Below are 26,641 nucleotides of genomic sequence, written 5' to 3'. Positions count from 1 at the left end.
CCTTTTCCTGTCCTGCTAATCGTTCAAAATGTAAATGAGTACTTTTTGTTTGTCAGGGAAAATGTATGGAGTAAAACTACATTATTTTCTTTAGAAATGTAGTGGAGTAAACGTAAAAGTTGTCAAATATAAATAGTAATGTGTATATATACCACAAAAAAATACTTAAGTAGCACTTTAAAGTTTTTTACTTTATACCACTGTTTTTTGCCCCGTGGGAAACTTTGACCCACTCCTATGTTGGAGTGTTTCTTGAACCACTTATCTATCATACATGGTTCCAAATTAGGAGTGAGTCTAAGTATTACCAATGGAAAAACTCAGATTACTTGACGTAAATAAATCTGAATAGCCTAGCTACGTAGGCCTACAAAGCTACTCGTCATTTTACGTTACCTCCCCTCCAACTACAAAATATAACCCAGTCGACAGACTATTTCATTAAACTCAATAACGTTTAAACGGGTGAGCGTACAGATCCGAATGCACATGAAACGATGAATCTGGTGTATAATGTCGTGTTCTTCTTATCACTTGCCCTACATGCCTCAGGTAAGATTGTTGTTTTCATAAAATTAACATTGCACTGTCCACTTTAACACTGACAATGTCATTTGTAGCACGTTTACATATTTATCGGATAAACGCAGTGATTTGAATTGCCACTGTTGCTGATGTGGCTCATTTGTTTCTAAACAGCTCAAGTTCCATCGAAATGTGGTGCGCCGCCGTCCTATCCACACACGCAAATCGAGGACATGAAAAAGGGTATATTCAGCCATGTACAAAAAGTCCTCTACAGATGCGCCGAGGGCTACACTCAGAACAGTGGCATTCGCTCTATCAAGTGTCAAGCTGGAAAATGGACACAGTTAACCATGACGTGTGAAAGTAAGTAAATGCCTACAGCTAAGCATTTAGATAAGTATATATTGTTGTTGTGCATAACACTGGTTCAATGAATATCATACCATCATATCATTATGGTTATAACTGTCTCTGGGATGAGGTTGTTGTGGCAAGTAAATGTCATTTGACACTTACATTTACTGGGGCCCTCTGGTGGTTGCAAAGAGAACATTTGGGAATAACATTTATATTCAGTTCAGTCCTTGAGGACTGCAGTGTGCCTGTTTTAGCGCTGTTTGGCACAAACAGTTCCCTGTGGTTATTTATGTTGAGTTTGGCACAGTATCTTACCCTGGATTCATTCCCTGACTGCCCTGCTGTTTTCTAATGTGTCCCATCCTCTCTTCAGAGAAGAACTGTGGGTCTGCTGGGGAGTTATTCAATGGATACTTTCACTATATGGGGGCTTTTTTCGGGGACAAAGCAAATGCAGTGTGCAATGAGGGGTAAGTGTCTTGAATGTAATGAAATAGGCCTATAGCCTGGGCCTTTTCTTAATCTCTGTGATATTTGCACAGGTTTACACTGAAGGGGATGGAATACAGAATATGTAAGGACTCTGGCTGGAGTGGAGAGATTCCCACGTGTGAAGGTATGCACCATTCAATGATCAATCGTAAAGTAAAATGCAGCAATCAGGCCCGTTCCTTTCTAAGTAGGACATATAACATGCATCCTAATCAATTTAGTAGGTTCTGCTGTATGAAATACCAGACTGGCATGCCCTGTACTTGTCTAGTTGATTGTTGGCATGACACACCAAGATCCTGTTGTTGAGACTTGACCATGTTGGCCTTGGACATTCAGTCCGTAATTGTCCCATTGTTACAAAAGCATTAGAATATCATGTAAACAAATGTTCCTTTAGGCTACCACAGCATGGGTAATAATGGCCTAGCTAATGTCCTGTAAGGATGATTCCTCGCCAGACTAGAACAAAAAAAAAGACCATGATTTTTTTTCATTTTTTTTCTTCACAAAAGTGAATCCACTGAAGGTTCCTTTGGAGGAAGGATTGTTGACATATTTGCCATTTGTATCTTAAAGCATAATTGACAAATAATCAATTGAAGTTGGACTATTTGTGACATTTTGGCCTAACCCATGTCTCATTTAAAGGGGAAATCTGCTGCTACATACATTTTTTTGACTTACAAATTAATTATATATACCCAGTGATTCTTATAGAATATAACTTAGAAATGCCGCATAGGCTTAGTTCAACTCTAGTGCCCCATCAGAACCCAAAATATAAGCTTGTTTTACTCCAATGTTTGTAAACAAAGTAAATGTAAACAAACACTATGTAGCCTTATTACATGGTTAAAACTATATATCTTGGATGGTCAGTCCATGCATCCATAGCACTGTCCATGAATTTGAGTGCTTCCATTTCTCCTGCCCCACCCTTCAGCTTTTTACCAAAACAGGGGCGGGAAAACCGCTTTGTTATTGCTTCAACTGCTTATTGCCGCTTTAAGACTCCACAATGTTTTATCTGTAGGTGCTACAAAGCAAACAATGGTGTCATATGAATATCTTAATATTGTTGAACATAATATACTCTATGGGCATATTGAAGTTTAAAGTGGGATCTCTGCTACTTATGTTATGATCAAGGGGCCAGGGCTCTTGTCTAGAAGCACGGTTTCGACTGCTCCTACAGTTTTGCTTCGGTACCGCAGTTTAACTGACACCTGGCCCAGAAAGAGAGTTTCTATAGACGGCCACATAGAGAAGTCAGATTTGAAAATTCCTAATAAGACACTTTAGTCATCACCTTTGTGCACAAAAAAATCAATTTAATTATTCAAATAATTTTCACTAAAGCAGAATTTTTTAAATATATTATTTGCATCACTCATAGATGTAGATATTAACATTTTATATTCATCCAACGTCTGCTATGTTTCTGGATGATGTGATGATGTCGCCTGTGCTCACTAAGTGCTGGTGCGCATGTGATGTTGGTCTGTATAAACCAGATGTTACTCGGAAATAGACAGTTCATGAATTGGAACTTGAGTAGATTTCCTTGAAAAAACAGTCGGAACATCAGTTCTTATTATACCTCAGTGGTTATGATCCAATTTGTAAGCATTACCAACATTGTGAAATTGGATTCAAAATGGTTGCCCTCTGCTGGTAATTTACAGGATTTGCAGTGATGCAAGTAAAACGAGGGCTTCAATTGGTTACATTGCCTAATATACCAATTTCTCTCTATAAAATGGACCTTAACTTTCAAACTAGCAGAGATCCCACTCTGAAACTTTGATAAGCCTGTAGAGTATATTATGTTCAACAATATGAAACAAATGTAGCCAAATCAAAAATGGTATATCTTCAATATGTATGTTTATATTTAAAAAACAAATGAATGCATGGAAATTATTATTGAAATGAAGTTACTACTCATATTACAGAGCGAACAGTAAAGTTTCTTATGACATCAATTTCTAGCATTTACAGATGGAACATTTGTGAGTTTTTGGCCTTACCCAGACCTCCTTTAAGATTCCATAATGTTTCAACTTCAAGGATTTATTTATCAATTATGCTTTAAGATAAAAATGTGGAATATATGTCAACAATCCTTACTCCAAAGGACCTGATTTGTTGTTTGTTTTGTTATGGATGACATTTTGTGAAAATCGACCAAATCACAGGCACCCATAATGTTGATGTGCTGTTTACCAAAGCATGAGGTCGTTGTCTCGATGGAGGCATCTGTTTTTCCTCTTAATCTCCAAGACGAGGCACATATTTTGTTTGTCATTATAGATACAAGAATGAATTAAACAAAACCACAATAGCATTTTAAATGTCATCATTCTAGAGGGAGGTGAACCACAAGTGGTTCCAGCAGAAGTGACCTGCCCTGCTCCTTCAGTGGCCAACAGTGTGAAGCTCAGTGAGACTGTCTCAGTGTACAGGGTCAGAGACTCAGTGACCTTGGTCTGCTCCGAGGGCTTCCTCCTGACTGGAGCCCAGCAGCTCACCTGTGGACCAGACGGCCAGTGGCAGCCCGAGCTCCCACTTTGTCTGCCCTCTGTCAGAGGTGAGGTCCATCCTGGTTTGAATAACACATTGACTCAGTAGGGGTGCCCAACATCACTTAAGGGTGCCCAAAGTTGAAATCTTTTCACTTTTTTGGGGTGTCTGGCCCATCCATATTCATTGCTTTGGAGCCTTGATTTGTTATGGCGGTGCCTAGCTCCTGTAATTCCAACTCCCACTCTTTGGAGACATTGCTGTGTCTGTTCTGTTGTTTTTGAAACTCTAATTATCATTCTTCAGTGATGATTTGTTAGGAGTGCTCTGTAATGATAGGGCATGGCCATCTGCCACAGAGAGACACCAAACTTCTATGAGCTATTTTCTGCTTATTTTTTTCTAGAGATCACTTGCAATGCCCCCAATGCAAAGGGGAAGAGGTTGATCAATGGGTTGAAGCAAGTTTATAGATCTGGAGATTCTTTGTCCTTTTCCTGCAAGGACCTTTATTATTTGGATGGATCGAACACTGTCACATGTGGGGTTGACGGAAAATGGACTCCTTCTCTTGCACAGTGCATACGTAAGTATCCTGACATGATTAAGACAACTGCTATACAGACTCTGTGTCAAATGTGTTGTAGTTTTGTTTTAACCTGCTTCTGCTTCTTTTTTTTTTTACTCATGTAGAGATTAAGTGCCCTATATTAAACATAACAAATGGTAGGCCATCCATCAAGCAAAGAAGATTTGGATCAGATGTAACCATTTCCTGCTTTAAAGGAAACCTGCTAAAAGGTGCTGCCCGCATAAAATGTTCAAGATCTGGGGAATGGAAGGAAAAGATTCCACAATGTGTGCCAGGTAAAGGATCTCTTGTTTTCAAAGGATTGAATGTACTGTAAGCCTAGTCTCAATGTTGTGCTTTTTACCAAAGTACGAGGTCATTTTTCCTCTTATCTCCAAGATGAGGCACACTTTTGTTTATGTCATTATAGATGCAAGAATGAATTAAACAAAACCACAATAGCATTTTAAATGTCATCATTCTAGAGGGAGGTGAACCACAAGTGGTTCCAGCAGAAGTGACCTGCCCTGCTCCTTCAGTGGCCAACAGTGTGAAGCTGAGTGAGACTGTCTCAGTGTACAGGGTCAGAGACTCAGTGACCTTGGTCTGCTCCGAGGGCTTCCTCCTGACTGGAGCCCAGCAGCTCACCTGTGGACCAGACGGCCAGTGGCAGCCCAAGCTCCCACTTTGTCTGCCCTTTAATGATATAATTAAAAGCCCCAAGCCTGATGGTAAACACAAACACCAGCCAATATCTGTTACTTTGAGCATTGCAATATATAATACATGTTATGATGCATTGGTTTTATAACAGATGTGATTTCTATCTATCTCCCTTTCCTGTAGGCAGATGTGGAGTGCCACCGTACCTCTCCAACGCACACCTTTCTGACTGCTGTAGAGCACAGGTAGATTTTGGTCCTGGTCACCGGGTCAGGTACAGTTGTGCCTTGGGATACATGAGAGTAAGAGGCACTTACTATAGTACCTGCGTCAGTGGGAGGTGGACACCAGTAACTCTGAGATGTGAACGTAAGTAACCATATGAAATGATGTGCCTGAATAGATGAAAGTACAGTACCAATCAAAAGTTTGGACACACCTACCTATTCAAGTTTTTTTTAATATTTTTTTTACTATTTTCTACATTGTAGAATAATAATGAAGACATCAAAACTATGAAATAACACACATGGAATCATGTAGTAACCAAAAAAAGTATTAAACAAATCAAAATATATTTTATATTTGAGGTTCTTCAAAGGAGCAAACCCTTTGCATTGGTGACGGATTTGCACACTCTTGGCATTCTCTCAACCAGCTTCATGTGGTAGTCATCTGGAATGCATTTCAATTAACAGTTAATTTGTGGAATTGATTTCCTTCTTAATGCGTTTGAGCCAATCAGTTGTTGTGACAAGGTAGGGGTGGTTTACAGAAGATAGACCTTTTTGCTAAAATACCAAGTCCATATTATGGCAAGAACAGCTCAAATAAGCAAAGAGAAATGACAGTCCATCATGACTTTACAGTCAATACGGAACATTTCAAGAACTTTGAAAGTTTCTTCAAGTGCAGTTGTAAAAACCATCAAGCGCTATGATGAAACTGGCTCTCATGAGGACCGCCACAGGAAAGGAAGACCCAGAGTTACCTCTGCTGCAGAAGATAAGTTCATTTGAGTTACCAGCCCAAATAAATGCTTCACAGAATTCAAGTAGCTGACACATCTCAACATCAACTGTTCAGAGGAGACTGCGTGAATCAGGCCTTCATTTTCGAGTTACTGCAAAGAAACCACTACTAAAGAACACCAATAAGAAGAAGAGACTTGCTTGGGCCAAGAAACATGAGCAATGGACATTAGACCGGTGGAAATCTGTCCTTTGGTCTGATGAGTCCAACTGCGAGATTTTTGTTTCCAACCGATGTGTCTTTGTGAGACGCAGAGTAGGTGATCGGATTATCTCCGCATGTGGGGTTCCCACCGTGAAGCATGGAGATGGTGTGGGGGGGCTTAGCTGGTGACAGTCAGTGATTTATTTAGAATTCAAGGCACACTTAACCAACATGGCTCCCACAGCATTCTGCAGCGATACGCCATCCCATCTGGTTTGGGCTTAGTGGGACTGTCATTTGTTTTTCAACAGGACAGTGACGCAACACAAATCCAGGCTGTGTAAGGGCTATTTGACCAGGAAGCAGAGTGACGGAGTGCTGCATCAGATGACCTGGCCTCCACAATCACCCGACCTCAACCCAATTGATATGGTTTGGGATGATTTGGACCGCAGAGTGAAGGAAAAGCAGCCAACGAGTGCTCAGAATATGTGGGAACTCATTCAAGACTGTTGAAAAAGCATACCGGTGAAGCTGTTTGAGAGAATGCCAAGAGTGTGCAAAGCTGTCATCAAGGCAAAGGGTGGCTACTAATATATTTAGATTTGTTTCACACTTTTTTGGTTACTACATGATTACATATGTGCTATTTCATAGTTTTGATGTCTTCACTATTATTCTACAATGTAGATTTTTTTTTTTTTTTACTTGAATGGGTAGGTGTGTCCAAACTTTAGACAGGTACTGTATATGTACAGTTAGTTACTCTACATATACTTTTCATATACTCTGACACATCATTAATACTTCTTCCTCCTATGTACTACAGTATATAAAGAACATTATTCTCTTGTTTAAGCATTAGGTGGCAGCAGAGCCATAGGTGGTCTAGAATATATCACTCTGTGGTAGTTAATGTTTGTCTGTTTTGTGGCTTCTGAAAAATGTAATTTAATGACATTTTCTTGTCCAAAGGCAAATCATGTGGCTCAGCTGGAGAGATGTCTTTTGGTCATTTCGTCTATACCGGTGCACAGTTTGGAGATACAGCCACAGGGGTTTGTAATGAGGGGTACGTTCTATTCTGCAAATATGTCTTTTTGCTCTTAAGGCTTCTCTCATAATTGTTGCAGTGTACAAATAAAATTATGCGTTGTCATATTAAATCACTTTTTGTACCCATTATTACACCAGGTATCAGCTGGTTGGACAGAATGTAAGAAATTGCATGAATGATGGCTGGGATGGGCGTGTTCCTGTATGTGAAGGTGTCACATTTATTTTTTAGATGGTCTACTGCACCACACAGTTTTACACCTGGGTCATAGTTCAATTGCTTTTGGTAACTTTGCTTTAGTTTAGAACATCCCTGAACTTCAGTTCTGTCACCCATAATCTTTAAAAAAAGGTCATGTAAATGTACATTGTGTTTGTGACTTTCAGCGGTGCAGTGTGCTAAACTTCCTGAGGTGGTAAATGGAGAGATAAATGGCCATTTGGAACCACCTTACGTTTACAGCACTGTGATTGGCTATCGGTGTCGCGTAGGGAAACTGATTGGAACGAGTGAGCTCTACTGTACCAAAGATGGGACATGGAGTGCGCCACCTCCAGAGTGCAAAGGTGCCATTTTCTGTTCAACTCTATAGCTTCTATAGCTGCACTATTTTTGCTATGTTTTTTTCCCTTTAGCAAACTAGGAACATCCCTTAAGTGTTGAGAACTTGGCCCTGAGAGTAATATTAAGGAACCAACCCCTTTAAAACCAATAAAGTAAAAGCTTATGTTGACTCTTTCATCTCTGTTCACAGATATTAAATGTCCCTATCCCAAAGTACAATATGCCCAAATGACAAGAGGAATTAGAATGCCACTTGAGTTTGGGGACTCTGTGACATTTGTCTGCTTTAGGGGCATGGTGATGAATGGACCAGGCACCGTCACATGCAGCCTGGATGGGACATGGACTCCTGCCCTTCCCACATGTCAATGTGAGTCATTCTGAAGGGTCTATTTACTGACAATATAACCTTTTGTAGGCTGATACATAACTAAAGTGCATTGTATAAAATGTTCCCTTTTTTTCTTTTTTTCCAGATCGGCGGTACTGAAGGTCTAATACCATTGATCATGATACTGAATGTCTTCAACTCAACCATTTTACCATAACTTTTACCATAATAATCAAACTCAATGCATTTTATTATAATACATTAATCTCCTAATGACTGTTGTCTTTAAATACCCCTTCTGTCTTCTGGAATCATGTTATTGTGAATTTTACAGCACTTTTGGTACATATACCCCTATTTTAGGGGACCAAAAGTATTGGGGAAATATTCACTTGTGTACTAAAGTACTCAAAGTTAATTATTTGGTCCCATATTCATAGCACACAATGACTGCATCAAACGTGTGACTCTACAAATGTGTTAGATGCATTTGCTGTTTGCTTTGTTTGTTTCTGATTTATTTTGTTTACAATAAAAATGTATGTTAAATTCTGCGTTGTCATTTTGGAGTCACTTTTATTGTAAGAATAGAATATGTTTCTAAACACTTCTACAGATGCAAAAATATCAGTATCATAGTGTTCTGTGTAGCTTAGTTGGTAGAGCATGGCGGTTGCAATGCCAGGGCTGTGGGTTCAATTCCTGCAACCGGTATGGAAACTTTTTTTTTTAAATTAAAATGTATTCACCCACCATTGTAAATTGCTCTGGATAAGAACGTCTACTAAATGACAAATAAAATTATCATACCAAATACAGTGGGGCAAAAAAGTATTTAATCAGCCACCAATTGTGCAAGTTCTCCCACTTAAAAAGATGAGAAGCCTGTCATTTTCATCATAGGTACACTTCAACTATGACAGACAAAATGAGAAAAAAATCCAGAAAATCACTTTTTAGGATTTTTAATGAATTTATTTGCAAATTATGGTGCACATACCACCTCAATCAGCCCGACTAATCGGTGCCTGTATATAGCCTTATGACTGTTATAGCCTTGCTACTGTATATAGCCTCGCTACTGTTATATTCCATTGTCTTTTTACTGTTGTTTTTATTCCTTTACTTACCTATTGTTCACCTTTTTTGCACTGTTGGTGTAAGTAAGCATTTCACTGTAAGGTCTACACCTCTTGTATTCGGCGCACGTGACAAATACACTTTGATTTGATTTGATGCCATTGATTATCATTGACATGTTTCTACAACTTGATTGGAGTCCACCTGTGGTAAATTCAATTGATTGTAAATGATTTGGAAAGGCACACACCTGTCTATATAAGGTCCCACAGATGACAGTGCATGTCAGAGCAAAACCCAAGCCATGAGGACGAAGGAATTGGCCGTAGAGCTCCGAAATAGGATTGTGGCGGGGCAGAGCTCTGGGGAAGAGTACCAAAACATTTCTGCAGCTTTGAAGGTCCCCAAGAACACAGTGGCCTCCATCATCATTAAATGGAAGAAGTTTGGAACCCCCAAGACTCTTCCTAGAGCTGGCCGCCCGGCCAAACTAAGCAATTGGTGGAGAAAGGCCTTGGTCAGGGAGGTGAACAAGAACCCGATGGTCACCCTGAGAGAACTCCAGAGTTCCTCTGTGGAGATGGGAGATCCTTCCAGAAGGATAACCATCTTTGCAGCACTCCACCAATCAGGCTTTTATGGTGGAATGGCCAGACAGAAGCCATTCCTCAGTTAAAGGCACATGACAGCCCGCTTGGAGTTTGCCAAAATGTACCTAAAGGACCCAAATACCATGAGGAACAAGATTCTCTGGTCTGATGAAACCAAGATGGAACTATTTGGCCTGAATGCCAAGCATCACGTCTGGAGGAAACCTGGCACCATTCCTACAGTGAAGCATGGTGGTGGCAGCATCATGCTGTGGGGATGTTTTTCAGTGGCAAGGACTAGGAGACTAGTCAGGATCTAGGGAAAGATGAACGGAGCAAAGTACACAGCGATTCTTGATGAAAACCTGCTCCAGAGCACACAGGACCTCACACTGGGGCGAAGGTTCACCTTCCAACAGGACAATGACCCTAAGCACACAGCCAAGACAATGCATGAGTGGCTTCGTGACAAGTCTCTGAATGTCCTGGAGTGGCCCAGCCAGAGCCCAGACTTGAACCCAATCGAACATCTCTTAAGAGACCTGAAAATAGCTTTGCAGCGACGCTCCCCATCCAACCTGACAGAGCTTGAGAGAATCTGCAGAGTATAATGGGAAAAACTTCCCAAATACAGGTGTGCAAAGCTTGTAGCGTCACACCCAAGAAGACTCAAGGCTGTAATAGTAGCCAAAGGTACTTCAACAAAGCACTGAGTAAAGGGTATCAATACTTATGGAAAATGTCAAGGCGTCTGAATACTTTCCGAATGCACTGTATGTAAGATGAGCCTTGACTAGAGTACACTATATACTGTACATATGAAGTGGGTAAAACAGTATGTAAACTTTTTTTTTTTACTTTGTGGAGTGACGGGTAACGATGCCTCGTGGGTGTCAGTTGTTGATGTGTGGCGAGGGTCCCTGGTTCGAGCCCAGGTAGGGGAGTGGAGAGGGAAAGAAGCAAAACTGTTACATATGTCCATAGGGCAGCAATCTCTAAGGTGAAGGGTATCGTACCGGCTAGTAACTATGACTAATTTCAGGGCAGAGTACTGGGTGGAGGCCAGCTGTTGGTGACTATTTAACAGTCTGATTGCCTTGGGATAGAAGTTATTTTTCAGTCTCTCAGTCCCAGCTTTGATGCTCAGTGGTGGAAAAATACCTTAATAGAAAATGACTCAAGTAAAAGTGCAAGTCACCAAGCAGAATGCTACTTGAGTAAAATTCTAAAAGTATTCGGATTGAAATGTAGGTATCAAAAGGCAATGTTATTGCTAAAATATAGAACAAGTATTTGATACACTGCCGATTTTGCAGGTTTTCCTACTTACAAAGCATGTAGAGGTCTGTAATTTGTATCATAGGTACACTTCAACTATGAGAGGCGGAATCTAAAAAATCCAGAAAATCACATTGTATGATTTTTAAGTAAATAATTAGCATTTTATTGCATGACATAAGTATTTGATCACCTACCAACCAGTAAGAATTCCGGCTCTCACAGATCTGTTAGTTTTACTTTAAGAAACCCTCCTGTTCTCCACTCATTACCTGTATTAACTGCACCTGTTTGAACTCGTTACCTGTATAAAAGACACCTGTCCACACACTCAATCAAACAGACTCCAACCTCTCCACAATGGCCAAGACCAGAGAGGGTGTAAGGACATCAGTGATAAAATTGCAGACCTGCACATGGCTGGGATGGGCTACAGGACAATAGTTAAGCAGCTTGGTGAGAAGGCAACAACTGTTGGCGCAATTATTAGAAAATGGAAGAAGTTCAAGACGACGGTCAATCACCCTCGGTCTGGGGCTCCATGCAAGATCTCACCTCGTGGGGCATCAATGATCATGAGGAAGGTGAGGGATCAGCGCAGAACTACATGGCAGGACCTGGTCAATGACCTGAAGAGAACTGGGACCACAGTCTCAAAGACAACCATTAGTAACACACTACGCCATCATGGATTAAAATCCTGCAGCGCACGCAAGGTCCCCCTGCTCAAGCCAGCGCATGTCCAAGCCCGTCTGAAGTTTGCCAATGACCATCTGGATGATCCAGAGGAGGAATGGGAGAAGGTCATGTGGTCTGATGAGACAAAAATAGAGCTTTTTGGTCAAGACTCCACTCGCCGTGTTTGGAGGAAGAAGAAGGATGAGTACAACCCCAAGAAAACCATCCCATCCGTGAAGCAGTGAGGTGGAAACATCATTCTTTGGGGATGCTTTTCTGCAACGGTGACAGGACGACTGCACCGTATTGAGGGGAGGATGGATGGGGCCATGTATCGCGAGATCTTGGCCAACAACCTCCTTCCCTCAGTAAGAGCATTGAAGATGGGTCGTGGCTGGGTCTTCCAGCATGACAACGATCCGAAACACACAGCCAGGGCAACTAAGGAGTGGCTTCATAAGAAGCATCTAAAGGTCTTGGAGTGGCCTAGCCAGTCTCCAGACCTGAACCCAATAGAAAATCTTTGGAGGGAGCTGAAAGTCCGGATTACCCAGCGACAGCCCCGAAACCTGAAGGATCTGGAGAAGGTCTGTATGGAGGAGTGGGACAAAATCCCTGCTGCAGTGTTTGCAAACCTGGTCAAGAACTACAGGAAACGTATGATCTCTGTAATTGCAAACAAAGGTTTCTGTACCAAATATTAAGTTCTGCTTTTCTGATGTATCAAATACTTATGTCATGCAATAAAATGCAAATGAATTACTTAAAAATCATACAATGTGATTTTCTGGATTTTTCTTTAAGATACCATCTCTCACAGTTGAAGTGTACCTATGATAAAAATTACAGACCTCTACATGCTTTGTAAGTAGGAAAACCTGCTAAATCGGCAGTGTTTCAAATACTTGTTCTCCCCACTGTAAATCATTTCACATTCCTTATATTAATCAAACCAGATTTTCTAGTTTTTATTTTATTTACGGCTAGCCAGGGGCTGGCCCACTCCAACACTCTGACTTAATTTACAAACAAAGCATTTGTGTTTAGTGAGTCCGCCAGATCAGAGGCAGTAGGCATGAGCAAGGATGTTCTCTTGATAAGTTTGTGAATTAGACTATTTTCCTGTCCTGCTAAGCATTCAAAATGTAACGACTACTTTGGGTGTCAGGGAAAATGTATGAAGTACACTGTTTAACTTGGGTCAAATGCTTCAGGTAGACTGATGTCTCTAGATGTTCAATATATCCACATTATTTTCCTCCCTCATGATGCCATCTATTTTGTGAAGTGCACCAGTCCCTCCTGCAGCAAAGCACCCCCACAACATGATGCTGCACCCCCATGCTTCACGATTGGGATGGTGTTCTTCTGCTTGCAAGCCTCCCCCTTTTTCCTCCAAACTGTGTGGGTGGACCATTTCAGGCTGTCAGTGATGTGCACACTGAAGAACTTGAAGATTTTCACCCTCTCCACTGAGACCCCTTTATGTTTTTATTTATTTTACTAGACAAGTCAGTTCAGAACAAATTCTTATTTACAATTAAGGCCTACCCCGGCCAAACCCTAACCCGGACAACACTTGGCCAATTGTGTGCCGCCCTATTCGACTCCCAATCACGGCCGGTTGAGATTCAGCTTGGAATCGAACCAGGGTCTGTAGTGACACCTCTAGCACTGAGATGCAGTGCCTTAGACCGCTGCGCCACTCGGGAGCTGAATGGGGATGGGGGCATGCTCTGTCTGCTGTCTCCGGAAGTCCACGTTCAGCTCTTTTGTTTTGTTGATATTTCTGAAGAGGTTATTTTCGGCGGAGTTGTTGCTAATAAATCAAATCATATTGTATTGGCCATATACAAGTGATAAACAGATGTTATTGCGGGTGTAGCAAAATGCTTGTGCTTCTAGCTCTGACAGTGCAGTAATATCTATCAAGTAATATCTCACAAATTACACAACATATACCCAATACCCACAAAAGTAGGAATGAATTAAGACTTTATACATATGGACGAGCGATGTCAGTGCGGAACAGACTATGATACAGTAGAATAGTATAGAAAACAGTATATACAGTTGAAGTCGGAAGTTTACATACACCTCAGCCAAATACATTTAAACTCATTTTTTTTCATTCACAATTCCTGACATTTAATCCTGGTAAAAAAATCCCTGTCTTAGGTCAGTTAGGATCACCACTTTATTTTAAGAATGTGAAATGTCAGAATAATAGTAGAATAATAGTATAATAGAGAATAATAGTAGTAGAGAATGATTTATTTCAGCTTTAATTTCTTTCATCACATTTCCAGTGGGTCAGAAGTTTACATACACTCAATTAGTATTTGGTAGCACTGCCTTTAAATTATTTACCTTGGGTTTGCCCTCGGTAATGCGTTGAGCAGACCGCACCACCCTCTGGAGAGCCTTGCGGTTGCGGGCCGTGCAGTTGCCATACCAGGCAATGATACAGCTCGACAGAATGCTTTCAATTGTGCATCTGTAAAAATTTGTGATGGTTTTAGGTGACAAGACCAATTTCTTTATCCTCCTGAGGTTGAAGAAGCTCTTTTGCACCTTCTTCATCACACTGTCTGTGTTTGTGGTCCATTTCAGTTTGTCAGTGATTTGTACACCAAGGAACTTGAAGCTTTCCACCTTCTCCACTGTGGTCCCGTCGATGTAGATAAGGGGGTGCACCCTCTCGTGTTTCGTGAAATCCACGATCATCTCCTTTGTTTTGTTGACGTTGAGTGAGAGGTTGTTTTGTAGCCACCACACTCCCAGAGCCCTCACCTCCTCCCTGTAGGCTGTCTCGTCATCGTTGGTAATCAAGCCTACTATTGTTGTGTCGTCTGCAAACTTGATGATTGAGTTAGAGGCGTGCTTGGCCACACAGTAATGGGTGAACAGGGAGTACAGGAGGGGGCTGAGCATGCACCCTTGTGGGGCCCCAGTGTTGAGAATGAGCGGAGTGGAGGTGATGTTTCCTACCTTCACCACCTGGGGACGGCCAGTCAGGAAGTCCAGGACCCAGTTGTACAGGGTGGGGTTCAGACCCAGGGCCTCAAGCTTAATGATGAGCTTGGAGGGTACTATGGTGTTGAATGCTGAGCTATAGTCAATACACAGAATTCTTACATAGGTATTCCTCTTGTCCAGATGGGATAGGGCAGTGTGCAAAGTGAAACCTATTGCATTGTCTGTGGATCTATCGGGGCGGTAAGCAAATTGAAGCTGGTCAATTTGGCCTACCACTGTTGTGTTGTCAGCAAACTCGATGATTTAGTTGGAGACATGCGTGGCCACGCAGTCATGGGTGAACAGGGAGTACAGGAGGGGGGCGACTACGTCATCTGTGGATCTGTTAAGGTAATATGCAAATTGTAGTGGGTCTAGGGTGTCAGGTAAGAGGGAGGTGATATGATCCTTAACTAGCCTCTCAAAGCACTTCATGATTATAAGGGAGGGCTATGGGGTGATAGTCATTTAGTTAAGTTACCTTCACTTTCCTGTGTACACGAACAATGGTGGACATCTTGAAGCAAGTGGGGACAACAGACTGGGATAGGGAAGGTAACTTAACTAAATGAATAAGTCCCTGAAAAACTCCAGCAAGCTGGTTTGCACCGGTTTCTGTCAAGGACTGCAATGCGGCTGGGTTTTTCACGCTGAACAGTTTCCCATGTGTATCAAGAATGGTTCACCACCTAAAGGACATCCAGCCAACTTGACACAACTGTGGGAATGCTTTCAACACCTTGTAGAGTCCATGCCCTGATGAATTTAGGCTGTTCTGAGGGGAAAAAGGGGGGTGGGTGCTACTTAATATTAGGAAAGTGTTCTTAATATTTTGTACACTCAGTGTATAAATTCATAAGGTATCAGTGTTTATCATTTGTTTGACATGTTTTCTAAATGGCTACTGCGATTGAGAGAGCCAATGAGAAGAGCACTGACATTTGTCATAGGGCATGTTCAGCAGGATGCAACATTTTGGAACGTTCAGATAGAAATATACTATCAATGTAGAATATGCGTCTCTGACATGTAGAAGGAATCACGTCGGCTCTATTTGTGGTATTTCTATCTGCAACATTCAAGAACTTTTAGCAGTGAACATGACCATAAACAAGTGGTCAACCTTCAGAGCTTGTGTGAGCACAATGTTGCCACTAGAGGGCAGTCCAGGGTTGTGCTGGATAGATGTGTAGTTAGGCAGGTGTCTGCGTGAGCTGATGCAGACTTGTCTCTCCTCACAGCTGCTGTGTATGCAGACAGGCAGAGTGAGAGACTACAGAGCAGTGTAGTAATTGCAGTCATGATTGAGGCTGTAACCCATTGTTCTACTTTTTGATTATTATTTGTGTACTTGGTCAGAGAATTCATTTTTCCCTCGATGATAGCAAGCTGTCCAGGCCCTGAGGCAACAAAGCAGCCCCAAACACGATGCTCCATCCACAATACTTTACAGTTGGGATGAGGTTGATGTTGGTGTGCTGTGCCTTTTTTTCTCCACACAGTGTTGTGTGTTCCTTCCAAACAACTCAACTGTAGTTTCATCTGTCCACAGAATATTTTGCCAGTAGCGCTGTGGAACATCCAGGTGCACTTTTGCAAACTTCAGACTTGCAGCAATGTTTTTTTTTTTTGACAGCAGTTGCTTCTTCCTTGGTGTCCTCCCATGAACACTATTCTTGTTTAGTATCCTAGAGTTCCCAGAGATTTCTGGAAGTCTTTAGCTGACACTCTATGATTCTTCTTAACCTCATTGAGCATTCTGCACTGTGCTCTTGCGGTCATCTTTGCAGTGCGGCCACACCTAGGGAGAGTAGCAAAGTGCTGAACTTTCTCCAATTATAGACAATTTGTCTTACCGTGGACTGATGAACACCCTTTCCAGCTTTATGCAAGTAGACAATTCTTAATCTTAGGTCTTCTGAGATCTCTTTTATTCGAGACATGGTTCACATCAGGCAATGCTTCTTGTGAATAGCAAACTCAAATTATGTGAGTTTTTTTTATAGGGCAAGGCAGCACTAACCAACATCTCCAATCTCGTCTCATTGATTGGACTCCAGGTTAGTTGACTCCTGACTCCAATTAGCTTTTGGAGAAGTCATTAGCCTAGGGGTTCACATACTTTTTCCAACCTACACTGTGAATGTTTAAATGATGTATTCAATATAGACAAGAAAAATACAATACTTTGTGTGTTATTAGTTTAAGCACACTATGTTTGTCTATTGTTGTGACTTAGATGAAAATCAGATCACATTTGATGACCAATTTTATGCAGAAATCCAGGTAATTCCAAAGGGCTCACATACTTTTTCTTGCCACTGTATGTTTCCTCAGCCCTATGTTCCCTCAACCTATGTTTACATTGCCCTATGATCCCTGGGCCCTATGTTCCCTCAACCTATGTTTACATTTCCCTATGATCCCTGGGCCCTATGTTCCCTCAACCTATGTTTACATTTCCCTATGATCCCTGGGCCCTATGTTCCCTCAACCTATGTTTACATTTCCCTATGATCCCTGGGCCCTATGTTCCCTCAACCTATGTTTACATTTCCCTATGATCCCTGGGCCCTATGTTCCCTCAACCTATGTTTACATTTCCCTATGATCCCTGGGCCCTATGTTCCCTCAACCTATGTTTACATTTCCCTATGATCCCTGGGCCCTATGTTCCCTCAACCTATGTTTACATTGCCCTATGATCCCTGGGCCCTATGTTCCCTCAACCTATGTTTACATTTCCCTATGATCCCTGGGCCCTATGGTCCATTAACATATGTTCCCTCGGCCCTATGTTCCCTTGGCCCTATGTTCCCTCAGCCCTATGTTCCCTCAACCAATGTTGCCTCAGCCCTATGTGCACTCTGCCTTATGTTCCATTAACCTTATATTTGTCTGCTATAAGTGTCTGCTAAATTACGAAAATATTATGTGAAAATTAACTCTTTCAAAGCATACTGGGTATAATTTGAATATTCTCTGTCCACAAAAAAGGACACATTTGATTACAATACAAATTATTTGGACAATAAGCAGTTGTGCCAATTTTGACTGAAATGTATTAAGTTGATACTGAGGGAACATAGGGCCCAGGGAACATAGTGCCCAGGGAACATAGGGCCCAGGGAATAAAGGTCCCAGGGAACATAGTGCCCAGGGAACATAGGGCCCAGGGAACAAAGGTCCCAGGGAACATAGTGCCCAGGGAACATAGTGCCCAGGGAACATAGGGCCCAGGGAATAAAGGTCCCAGGGAACATAGGGCCCAGGGAACATAGGGCCCATGGAACAAAGGTCCCAGGGAACATAGGGCCCAGGGAACATAGGACCCAGGGAACATAGGGCCCAGGGAACATAAGGTGGAACCCCGTTTAGCTACCTGTTGTCATCTGTATTACTTTTAGGCAGGCAGCCCAAACAGACTTCTAAACAAACTGATGGGCTTTACCGTCATCCTCTTTCATAACCCCCTGTAAGATGTTCATAATGACCTAATTGCTTCGTTTCAGACAGGATTATGCTGCATATGGTGTGGATTTAATGAGGATTTATTTTTGTAGTTTCTATTGTTGCCAAGGAATGACGTGATGTGAGCACCTTCATCCAAAAACAAAAACTACAGGAGGAGAAACAGTCTGCAACGCTGCTCTCTCATAGGAAAGAATGCTCCTAGTTAGTGTCAGACTTATATTTATATAATATCATTAGAATTCTCCGTTCGCGAGAGGGAAACAATTACGTTTTAACAGCTTTCTCTTTGGCGATAACACAGAGCAATAAATGAGCAATGAATGAATGACTAATGCAGACTAATGCAATTTCCATTTTGTGTTTTATGTATTTCATATTCCATACCGTTCATCATGAGCCATTAAGTCACTCATTTTGTACAAAATGTTGGTAATTTGTAACTCACTAATAAGAGGAATTGCCTCCAGTTAACAGTGTGAATTTTGAACTGTTGAATTGTGTTTTCTTCCCCTTGTATCAAATTGAACCTTCTTCCACTGGAGGTTTGAAATGAAGTATTTTGCTTGGGCCCTGGCAACAGTGCAGCGAGGCAGGCTGGATAACAATAAGCAATTTGTTTTGCCCTGAAAAGTGTAACCTTGGCTGACCCAGGGTGACCCAGAGGGTTCAGAGTGGCGTGGTCGTTTTGATCTCTTTCAGAGGAAATCATTTCTTTTCTCCAGAGTAAAAGAAAAAGGGCTAGGACTGGTCCTGGCCTGTGGCACTTAGTCTGAATGTTTTGTAAACTATTACTCAACAAAGCATCAACTGTGCAGTCATCTTTGATCTAGTCTGTTTGCTTGTCAAGGTACATTTATAGGAATCAGACATAGATTTATTTTCACGTAACATTTCTTAAAAGGATCGAACACGTTTCTAGTCTACAAGTTCTATGTTAATCTATCACAAGTATCCTTTTCTACTTTGTGAAAATACAAACCTCCAGATTTATGACGCTCCTCTAGACCTTGTCAGATGCTGACTGGGATAGAGGCATAAACCATGTTCGGCTACACATTGAGGTCATGGTCTTCTATGTTGGTTGCTGTCTTGGGCGGTCAGTCGTCCTTTGACTATATCTGTGTGGGAGGTTGCCAGATCTCATCTTCTGACTCTACCTGTGCGGGAGGTTGCCTGATCTCATCTTCTGACTGTACCTGTGTGGGAGGTTGCCAGGTCTGTCTCAGGCTGAATCTTAGATGATCATAGGGGGATTAGTGCAGATGCTCTGTACATTAAAGCCACTGCTGAGTGTGCAGCTACCCAGCCCAGTTAACTCATTCAAACAGGTCACCATCTGAACATGTGGGAGGCATCTCCATTATCCTACCTGCCTAGTCATCTACAGACTTGTGATTGTATGTGCGCAGACAGATAATAGTTAAGCACACCCGTAAAAGTTGATGACATAATGGCATGATATGACGATAATGGCTTTAGTAATGTGAGCACTCATACATTTAAGAAGGATTTAGCAGGATTAGGCATATCCTTTGGTTTTCCTGTCTGCAGTTACCTGTCCCTTATTGCGCATGCACACACACACACACACACACACACACACACACACACACACACACACACACACACACACACACACACGTCAATCCTGACATCTTATCCACCCCTCCCCTCCACTCTCATCTACATGATAAGACTCACACACTATCTACTCTGCACTGGAAAACCAGAACCTCATCAACCATAGCCTTAGAGCACAGTAATTCCATTCACTCATGTTAACGTTCCAACTCATCTAACCCTCTAACCCAAATCAAATCTCATTTTATTTGTCACATACACATGGTTAGCAGATGTTCATGCGAGTGTAGCGAAATGCTTGTGCTTCTAGTTCCGACAATGCAGTAATAACCAACGAGTAATCTAACTAACAATTCCACAACAACTACCTTATACACACAAGTGTAAAGGGATGAAGAATATGTACAGAATGATGGTACAGAACGGCATAGGCAAGATGCAGTAGCTGGTATAGAGTACAGTATATACATATGAGATGGGTAATGTAGTGTTTGTAAACATATAAAAGTGGCATTGTTTAAAGTGGCTAGTGATACATGTATTACATAAAGATGGCAAGATGCAGTAGATAATATAGAGTACAGTATATACATATGAGATGAGTAATGTAGGGTATGTAAACATTATATTAAGTGGCAACCCTCATCTAACACACATCTCTGAGAAAACAACAGGAGTGTGTTTTATTTCAGCGAGTCTCATAATGATCCTTAGATTAGAACCATTCACATTCATGCATGCATAGTAATACTGTATCCTTGCCTATCTGCTGACCAACCAGAGAAGGTCGGTCTCTCTCTCTTTCTCTCTCTCTCTCTCGTGGTGCTAGCGCCTGGGGCTGTGGTCAGGTGAATTCCTGGGGCCAGCCCACAATGTTCTCCGGGTTGCCAGTGCTGAAATGTGGTGTAAAACTCCCCCATCTGATCCCCTGTGGAGTTGGCATGGTCAATGCCCAGAGACCCTGCTGGGCCTGTGGTGGTGACTGAAACCTAGCCGGTGTTGCCTGGAGGGGAAAAGAGGGGGAATGAGCTGGGCACCAACTCGGTCCTGTGTGGCTCAAGCACTTGCAACATCAGGTTTGTGGGTTCGTTTTCCACTGGGGCCACCCACACGAAATGGATGTTGCTTTGGATACATGTAAAATGGTGTGGTAGAGTCCCATTGCCGAAGTATATGATGCCATTTGGTTGCATAGTGGGGCTGTGTGCTTATCTAATAGGAGAAGCCTGTATTGCAGCCTGCAGCTGTATTTTCTCACTCTCTTTCTTTACCCTTTCCTTTTCCTCCGGATTCACAGTTTAACTGAAGTCCTTTCATGACGACTAGGGTCATAAATTAAACATTACCTGGGCTTCCCCTATGTGTCTGTTCAAGTAAAAATAGCCCTGTTTGTGTGTAGAGTGATGCCCATGCACACCGCTAGGCCCTTAATGAAGTAAGTGTTACTGCCGTACCCATTTGAAAAACTATGCTGATGCTTATGCATCACTTACAGCTCCCAGGCTCCCCTGACACGGTGGCCTGACTTTCTCTGGCTCCCCAGTGACTCTCAGTTCGTCTGGTTGTATAAGGGCTCACAATTACCTGGAGATTTGGGTTTGGGACATTTCCATATTTCTTCTGAAGGATGTTATTATAATTACACAGACCAGGCTGACAGACTTCATCATTTGGATCTGAATGGTCATTACTATGAATCCTTTCAAATGATGTCTGTTACAAGCCAGGAGGGATTTCTTTTAAAGGGCATTTTTATACTTTGTCTGATTATTCCTGGTTATAAATACAACTCTAGAGAAACCATTAAGATTCATGAAATGAAGGTTCACGACAAAAGAGTAGTGCCCATGGTGATTCTTAATTCTAAATGAGATGAAATTCCAACACATCCTCAGATGTAAGAAAAAGTGGATGATCAGGCTTCATTTTACCGCCCAAATGTTAATAAGGAGCATTAGACATTCCCAGAAAGTGGCTTCCTCCCTGCAAGGTAAATACACTTCATAGATTAAACCTGGGTAAACCTCTGTTTCTCTGTACCTTTGAACTCTTGAAGGTTTCAATTCTATCAGCCACAGAGATACCCATCTTTACGGATGAGCTTTTATCAGATTGCCTTCTAAATGTTCATCATTATCTTACTTAGCCTGTAGTAGAATGATTTGGAGATAACAATTCAATCTTAATGCGAGACCATAATTGCACTTTTGATTGAAAAGAAATAACACAGAGGAGCTATGGAACATAATTATAGAGCATTATCTGTCTCAAAACATACATCTAAACATAAATGCATCAGCACAGTAGATTCAATCCTAGAGGAAAGAGAATATAAGACGCATTTCTTCTGTCTGATACTGATGCCGTGCTGAATCTAATCCCCATGTTCCAAAAGCCGAGGTGTGAAAAAGTGGCTCAGTTTTTAGGCTTTTGTTCCAGGTAACGTGGGAAGGAAGAACAGATAGATGGTGCTTTGATTCAAGCACATTTCAAGTCTCATTCCCAGTAGGCCCTCACTGCTAATGGTGTATAAAGCACATGATCAGTGATACAGTGTTCTGGAGGAGAGTGGAAAAGCAAACTGTCTTCCTTACCCTCTTTCAAGTTGAAAAGCAGCCTTGGTATAATGAAAGAACAGGAACATGCTGATTCTTGTTTGTGTTTCCTTTTGTTCAGCTTTTATTGATTCTTGAAAAGAGAAAAGGAGGAAGTAGAGGCTGTAACACAAATACATATTAAATATGGGACAATATCCTCTGGAGGAGGAAAACAATAGTCCTGCTGTGAATTGAAAGTAAATGTATCGTTTGAGGGATGTTACAGGCAGGTGACGTGAAGTTCAGACTCCTTGGAGATATCCCTTGCTGTCTCTCAGAAGATGTGAAAACCCTTTTGTGAGCTGTGGCCAGGGCAATTCATATTTTTACTGTGTCTATTCCTTGTGTACTTCGGCTGTCCCCATAGGAGAACCCTTTTCGGTTCCAGGTAGAACCCTTTTTGATCCAGGTAGAACTCTTTTGGGTTCCATGCAGAACTCTCTGGGGAAAATGATCTACATGGAACCCAATAGGGTTCAACTTGGAACCCTATGGGTTCTAAATGGAACTAAAATGGTTCTTCAAAGGGTTATCCTATGAGGACAGCCGAAGAACCCTTTAGGGTTCCAGATAGCACGTTTTTTTCTAAGATTGTACACATGGGTATAGCAATAGGCACATCCAGGCAGTCGTGCAGACAAATTGGACAGGGTACAAACTCGTTTCAAAAAGGAGTATGTATAGGCTTTAATATGTAGATCAGAAATGTCATGATAATAGCGATAATGTTACACCAGACCTGTGGGGGCACAAAGATATGGGGAAGATGTGACAAATAAACTGAATTTTCTAAAGGCTGTTGCTCAATAGGTGTTTGCAAAGCAGTGTGCTGTGATTGCTCTCTGGATCTCTTAGAATGTGATTGGCTCATGGCTTTTTCTTTGGAGTTTGTGTTGGATTGACAGCCTACAACAACTCCATTGAGCTATTAGATATCATCAAATCAAATTTTGATGACTGCTGGAGAAAATAATAGTTCCGAATAATTGACTAGGCAAAAAGGATGATACTTTAGTAGACCTATGAGAGCCAATCATGGAAGACGGTGCAAGCGCAGTGGCTACAAGTCGCTATAACGAACCTATTTATTGTACAGTGGCTACAACCTGTGCAATGTGAATGGGGTGCTACAGTATCAACTGCACTCCTTTATTTGTAAATCACTGTATCTGTCTCTTGGACGTTTAGAGTATTTTTCCCTCGCGCAACGCTCATTTCCCTTGTCAATGAATGAGAAAACGGGTCTACTTGATGGTGGTGGTGTGGCGCGCAGTCCATTGTTTGCACATGGTCCCCGAGTCTGACCTCTCAACCGCGGAAGCCGTCTCCATGGCAACCCGACTACGGTCCAACCAGCAGCTGATTGTAAATTCCTGCAGAATAAGAAATCCTTGCAAGTAGTTGGAGAAAGAGAGAGAGCGCGTGAGGGAGAGCAGGAGCAATGCGCGGATCGTAATCTCTCCTCCCCCTTCTCCTCTCCGCTCCGCTCCATCTCTCTCAACCCTCTCTCTCCCTCTCTCTTATATTGAAATTGGCCAGGGTAGAACATGATCACAGAACACCGCTTCAGTATTGCTGCACATTGTCGGGCATTTCGCAAAACCCGATCACTTGAAACAGAATAAGCAGACATTAAGGAAAGGACTTCAGAGTCCCACATTATATTTTTAAAGGTGGACCAACACTTTTAAAAAAAAGACCGTCCGATTGCGCGTGTTGAGCGTTGCAATCTAGCTAGGTGTTTAATAACTACAACAGTCTAACTACAGTATCAAGTAGCTATGCATATGCACGTTATAATGCGCGCGAGCATTGGATTAGTCGGTTTCTGTCTGGTCGCCTTTGTCCAACAGCCAGCTCGCGCTTCAGGAAGCAAATCCACTCAAGGTACGTTTTCCCATCAAAATACCTTTATTCCTTCAAGCTTTATTTTTCTGGAGCGTAGTAGCCTAACCCTAGTCTATGCTATGGTGATTTAGTGCAGATATCACTACCTCAATTTGCAGTTCATGGTGAATATGTATGCTTATACCTGACCAATTTCTAATGAAGTTACACATGAGATAGCCGTTAAAGATTACACACACACCAATAACTTCAACATCAAATAAATAAGCATGGCTCATTAATCCTACTCAAAATGATATAAAGGTTATAATTTAAAAGAAGAGGCACACTGGTGAAGAACATTTAGAACTCTTTTAGTAGGCTAATGCAAAAAAAAAAAGTGTATTCTAAGTTCTACCAAGGAAATTCCACTCTGTTTAAATATTGTTTTTGCACTGGCATTTGTCAATGCTGTTCAGAGATATAAAGTATTCTGGGAATTTCACCAACTACAGTACTCAATTATTCTCACATTGCATGCCCAGACTATATTTGTCTCTCCACAATGGTTAAGCTACTGCTGCACTTTTCTGAGACTTTGGCACAACATTGTCAAATGAACCTGTTTTATAGGTCTGATTTAAAACTGTTAATAAATGTCTAAATCCCCCTGACACTCCCATTCTCTAACCATGAAGAATAACTGGGGACACTTCAAACCGCAACAACAACAACAGTGTGAACAGAACAGGTTTGTTGTGAACTTCATGAGCAGAGTAGTGGTTCATGAAAGAAAGAGCATCATGAGGTATTTGACACTACTGTGTAACACTCACAGGGAGCGACAGGGCTCGCGCAAAGCCTCCACTGAGCTAGGCTACCGTACTGCACCTGGTTTGGTTCCATGGACTTGCCTTCTCTTTCTGATTTATCACACACCGTGCCTGAGGAGTTTAAGGTGATACAACTCTGAATCCGCATCGAGTGTTCAGACTCCAAATATGACGATGGTTATCAGGATTAGGGCATTGAAAAGCCAATGAAAATGCATGCGTGATGCATGTCATTGGACAGCGTTTTACTTGCAGTAATAAAAGTCATCCGTTCATACAATAAAAGGCCTTGAATATGTTGCTGCCTGGGTGCCGTTTTCTTATCCATGTACTCCTTCCCCTATTCTGCCTGTTTCTGTCTTGAAAAAATAACAATAATAAGGGCAATAAGTTTATGTCAATCTGTATCAACATTTTGTAACGTACATCCTTATTATAAAATGGATTAAATACAACATTTTCCTCTTCAATCTACACACAATACCCCATAATGACGAAGCAAAAACAGGTTTAGATCTTTTTTAAATGTATTACAAATAAAAACAGAAATACCTAATTTACATAAGTATTCAGACCCTTTGCTATGAGACTCGAAATTGAGCTCAGGTGCATCCTGTTTCCATTGATCATCCTTGAGATGTTTCTAAAACTTGATTGGAGTCGACCTGTGTGAAATTCAATTGATTGGACATGATTTGAAAAGGCACACACCTGTCTATATAAGGTCCCACAGTTGACAGTGCATGTCAGAGCAAAAACCAAGCCATGAGGTTGATGGAATTGTCCATAGAGCTCCAAGACCGGATTGTGTCAAGGCACAGGTCTGGGGAAGTGCATCAAAAATATGCTGCAGCATTGAATGTCCCCAAGAACACAGTGGCCTCCATCATTTTAAAAGTTTGGAACCACTCTTCCAAGAGCTGGCCTCCCGACCAAACTGAGCAATCGGGGGAGGTGGTCCTTGGTCAGGGAGGTGACCAAGAACCCAATAGTCACATAGCTCCAGAGTTCCTCTGTGGAGATAGGACAACCTTCCAGAAGGACAACCATCTCTGCAGCACTCGATAAATCAGGTCTTTATGGTAAAGTGGCCGTAAGAAAGCCACTCCTCAGTAAAAGGCACATGACAGCCCGCTTGGAGTTTGCCAAAAGGCACGAAAAGGACTCTCAGACCATGAGAAACAAGATTCTCTGGTCTGATGAAACCAAGATTGAACTATTTGTTCTGAATGAAAAGTGTCACATCTGGAGGAAACCTGGCACCATCCCTATGGTGAAGCATGGTTGTGGCAGCAACATACTGTGGGAATGTTTTTCAGTGGTAGGGACTGGATGAATAGTCAGGATCGAAGGAAAGATGAACGGAGCAAAGTACAGAGAGATCCTTGATGAAAACCTGCTCCAGAGCGCTCAGGACCTG

The 26,641-nt window shown here is 41.8% G+C and overlaps 2 protein-coding genes across 7 annotated transcripts in view; both read left to right on the top strand.

Annotated features, from left to right (window-relative positions):
* The first annotated feature begins 331 nt into the window (after positions 1-331).
* LOC139368620 (complement receptor type 2-like) lies at positions 332-8,819 on the top strand. Of its 3 annotated transcripts, none has more exons than XM_071107712.1 (14): positions 332-552; positions 700-891; positions 1,259-1,355; positions 1,428-1,501; positions 3,749-3,970; positions 4,310-4,489; positions 4,597-4,770; positions 4,960-5,205; positions 5,321-5,506; positions 7,289-7,385; positions 7,508-7,581; positions 7,757-7,936; positions 8,125-8,304; positions 8,411-8,819. In XM_071107712.1, exons 1-14 carry the CDS (start codon positions 498-500, stop codon positions 8,422-8,424), a joined length of 1,971 nt encoding a protein of 656 aa, XP_070963813.1. In that variant the 5' UTR covers positions 332-497; the 3' UTR covers positions 8,425-8,819. The 3 variants fall into 3 exon arrangements, 2 of the variants coding, with proteins under 2 accessions (XP_070963813.1, XP_070963814.1); XR_011627001.1 differs by having other exon boundaries at positions 371-552; positions 8,225-8,304; XM_071107713.1 differs by lacking the exon at positions 3,749-3,970 and having other exon boundaries at positions 371-552.
* A 15,264-nt stretch (positions 8,820-24,083) lies between these two features.
* LOC139368619 (signal peptide, CUB and EGF-like domain-containing protein 3) overlaps positions 24,084-26,641 on the top strand; it is a 105,189-nt gene continuing 102,631 nt past the window's right edge. Inside the window, exon 1 of one of the 4 annotated variants that reach the window (XM_071107707.1) lies at positions 24,084-24,448. In XM_071107707.1, coding sequence (XP_070963808.1) covers positions 24,343-24,448 — 106 coding nt within the window. In that variant the 5' untranslated portion in view covers positions 24,084-24,342. The remainder of the gene's footprint in view (positions 24,449-26,641) is intronic. The other 3 variants (XM_071107709.1, XM_071107710.1, XM_071107711.1) reach the window with 3 other exon arrangements.

Source organism: Oncorhynchus clarkii, chromosome 16 (assembly GCF_045791955.1).
Source record: "Oncorhynchus clarkii lewisi isolate Uvic-CL-2024 chromosome 16, UVic_Ocla_1.0, whole genome shotgun sequence".
NCBI lineage: Eukaryota > Metazoa > Chordata > Actinopteri > Salmoniformes > Salmonidae > Oncorhynchus > Oncorhynchus clarkii.
Note: the sequence above shows the minus strand (reverse complement) of the source record. Positions and strands in the feature narration are given on the sequence as shown.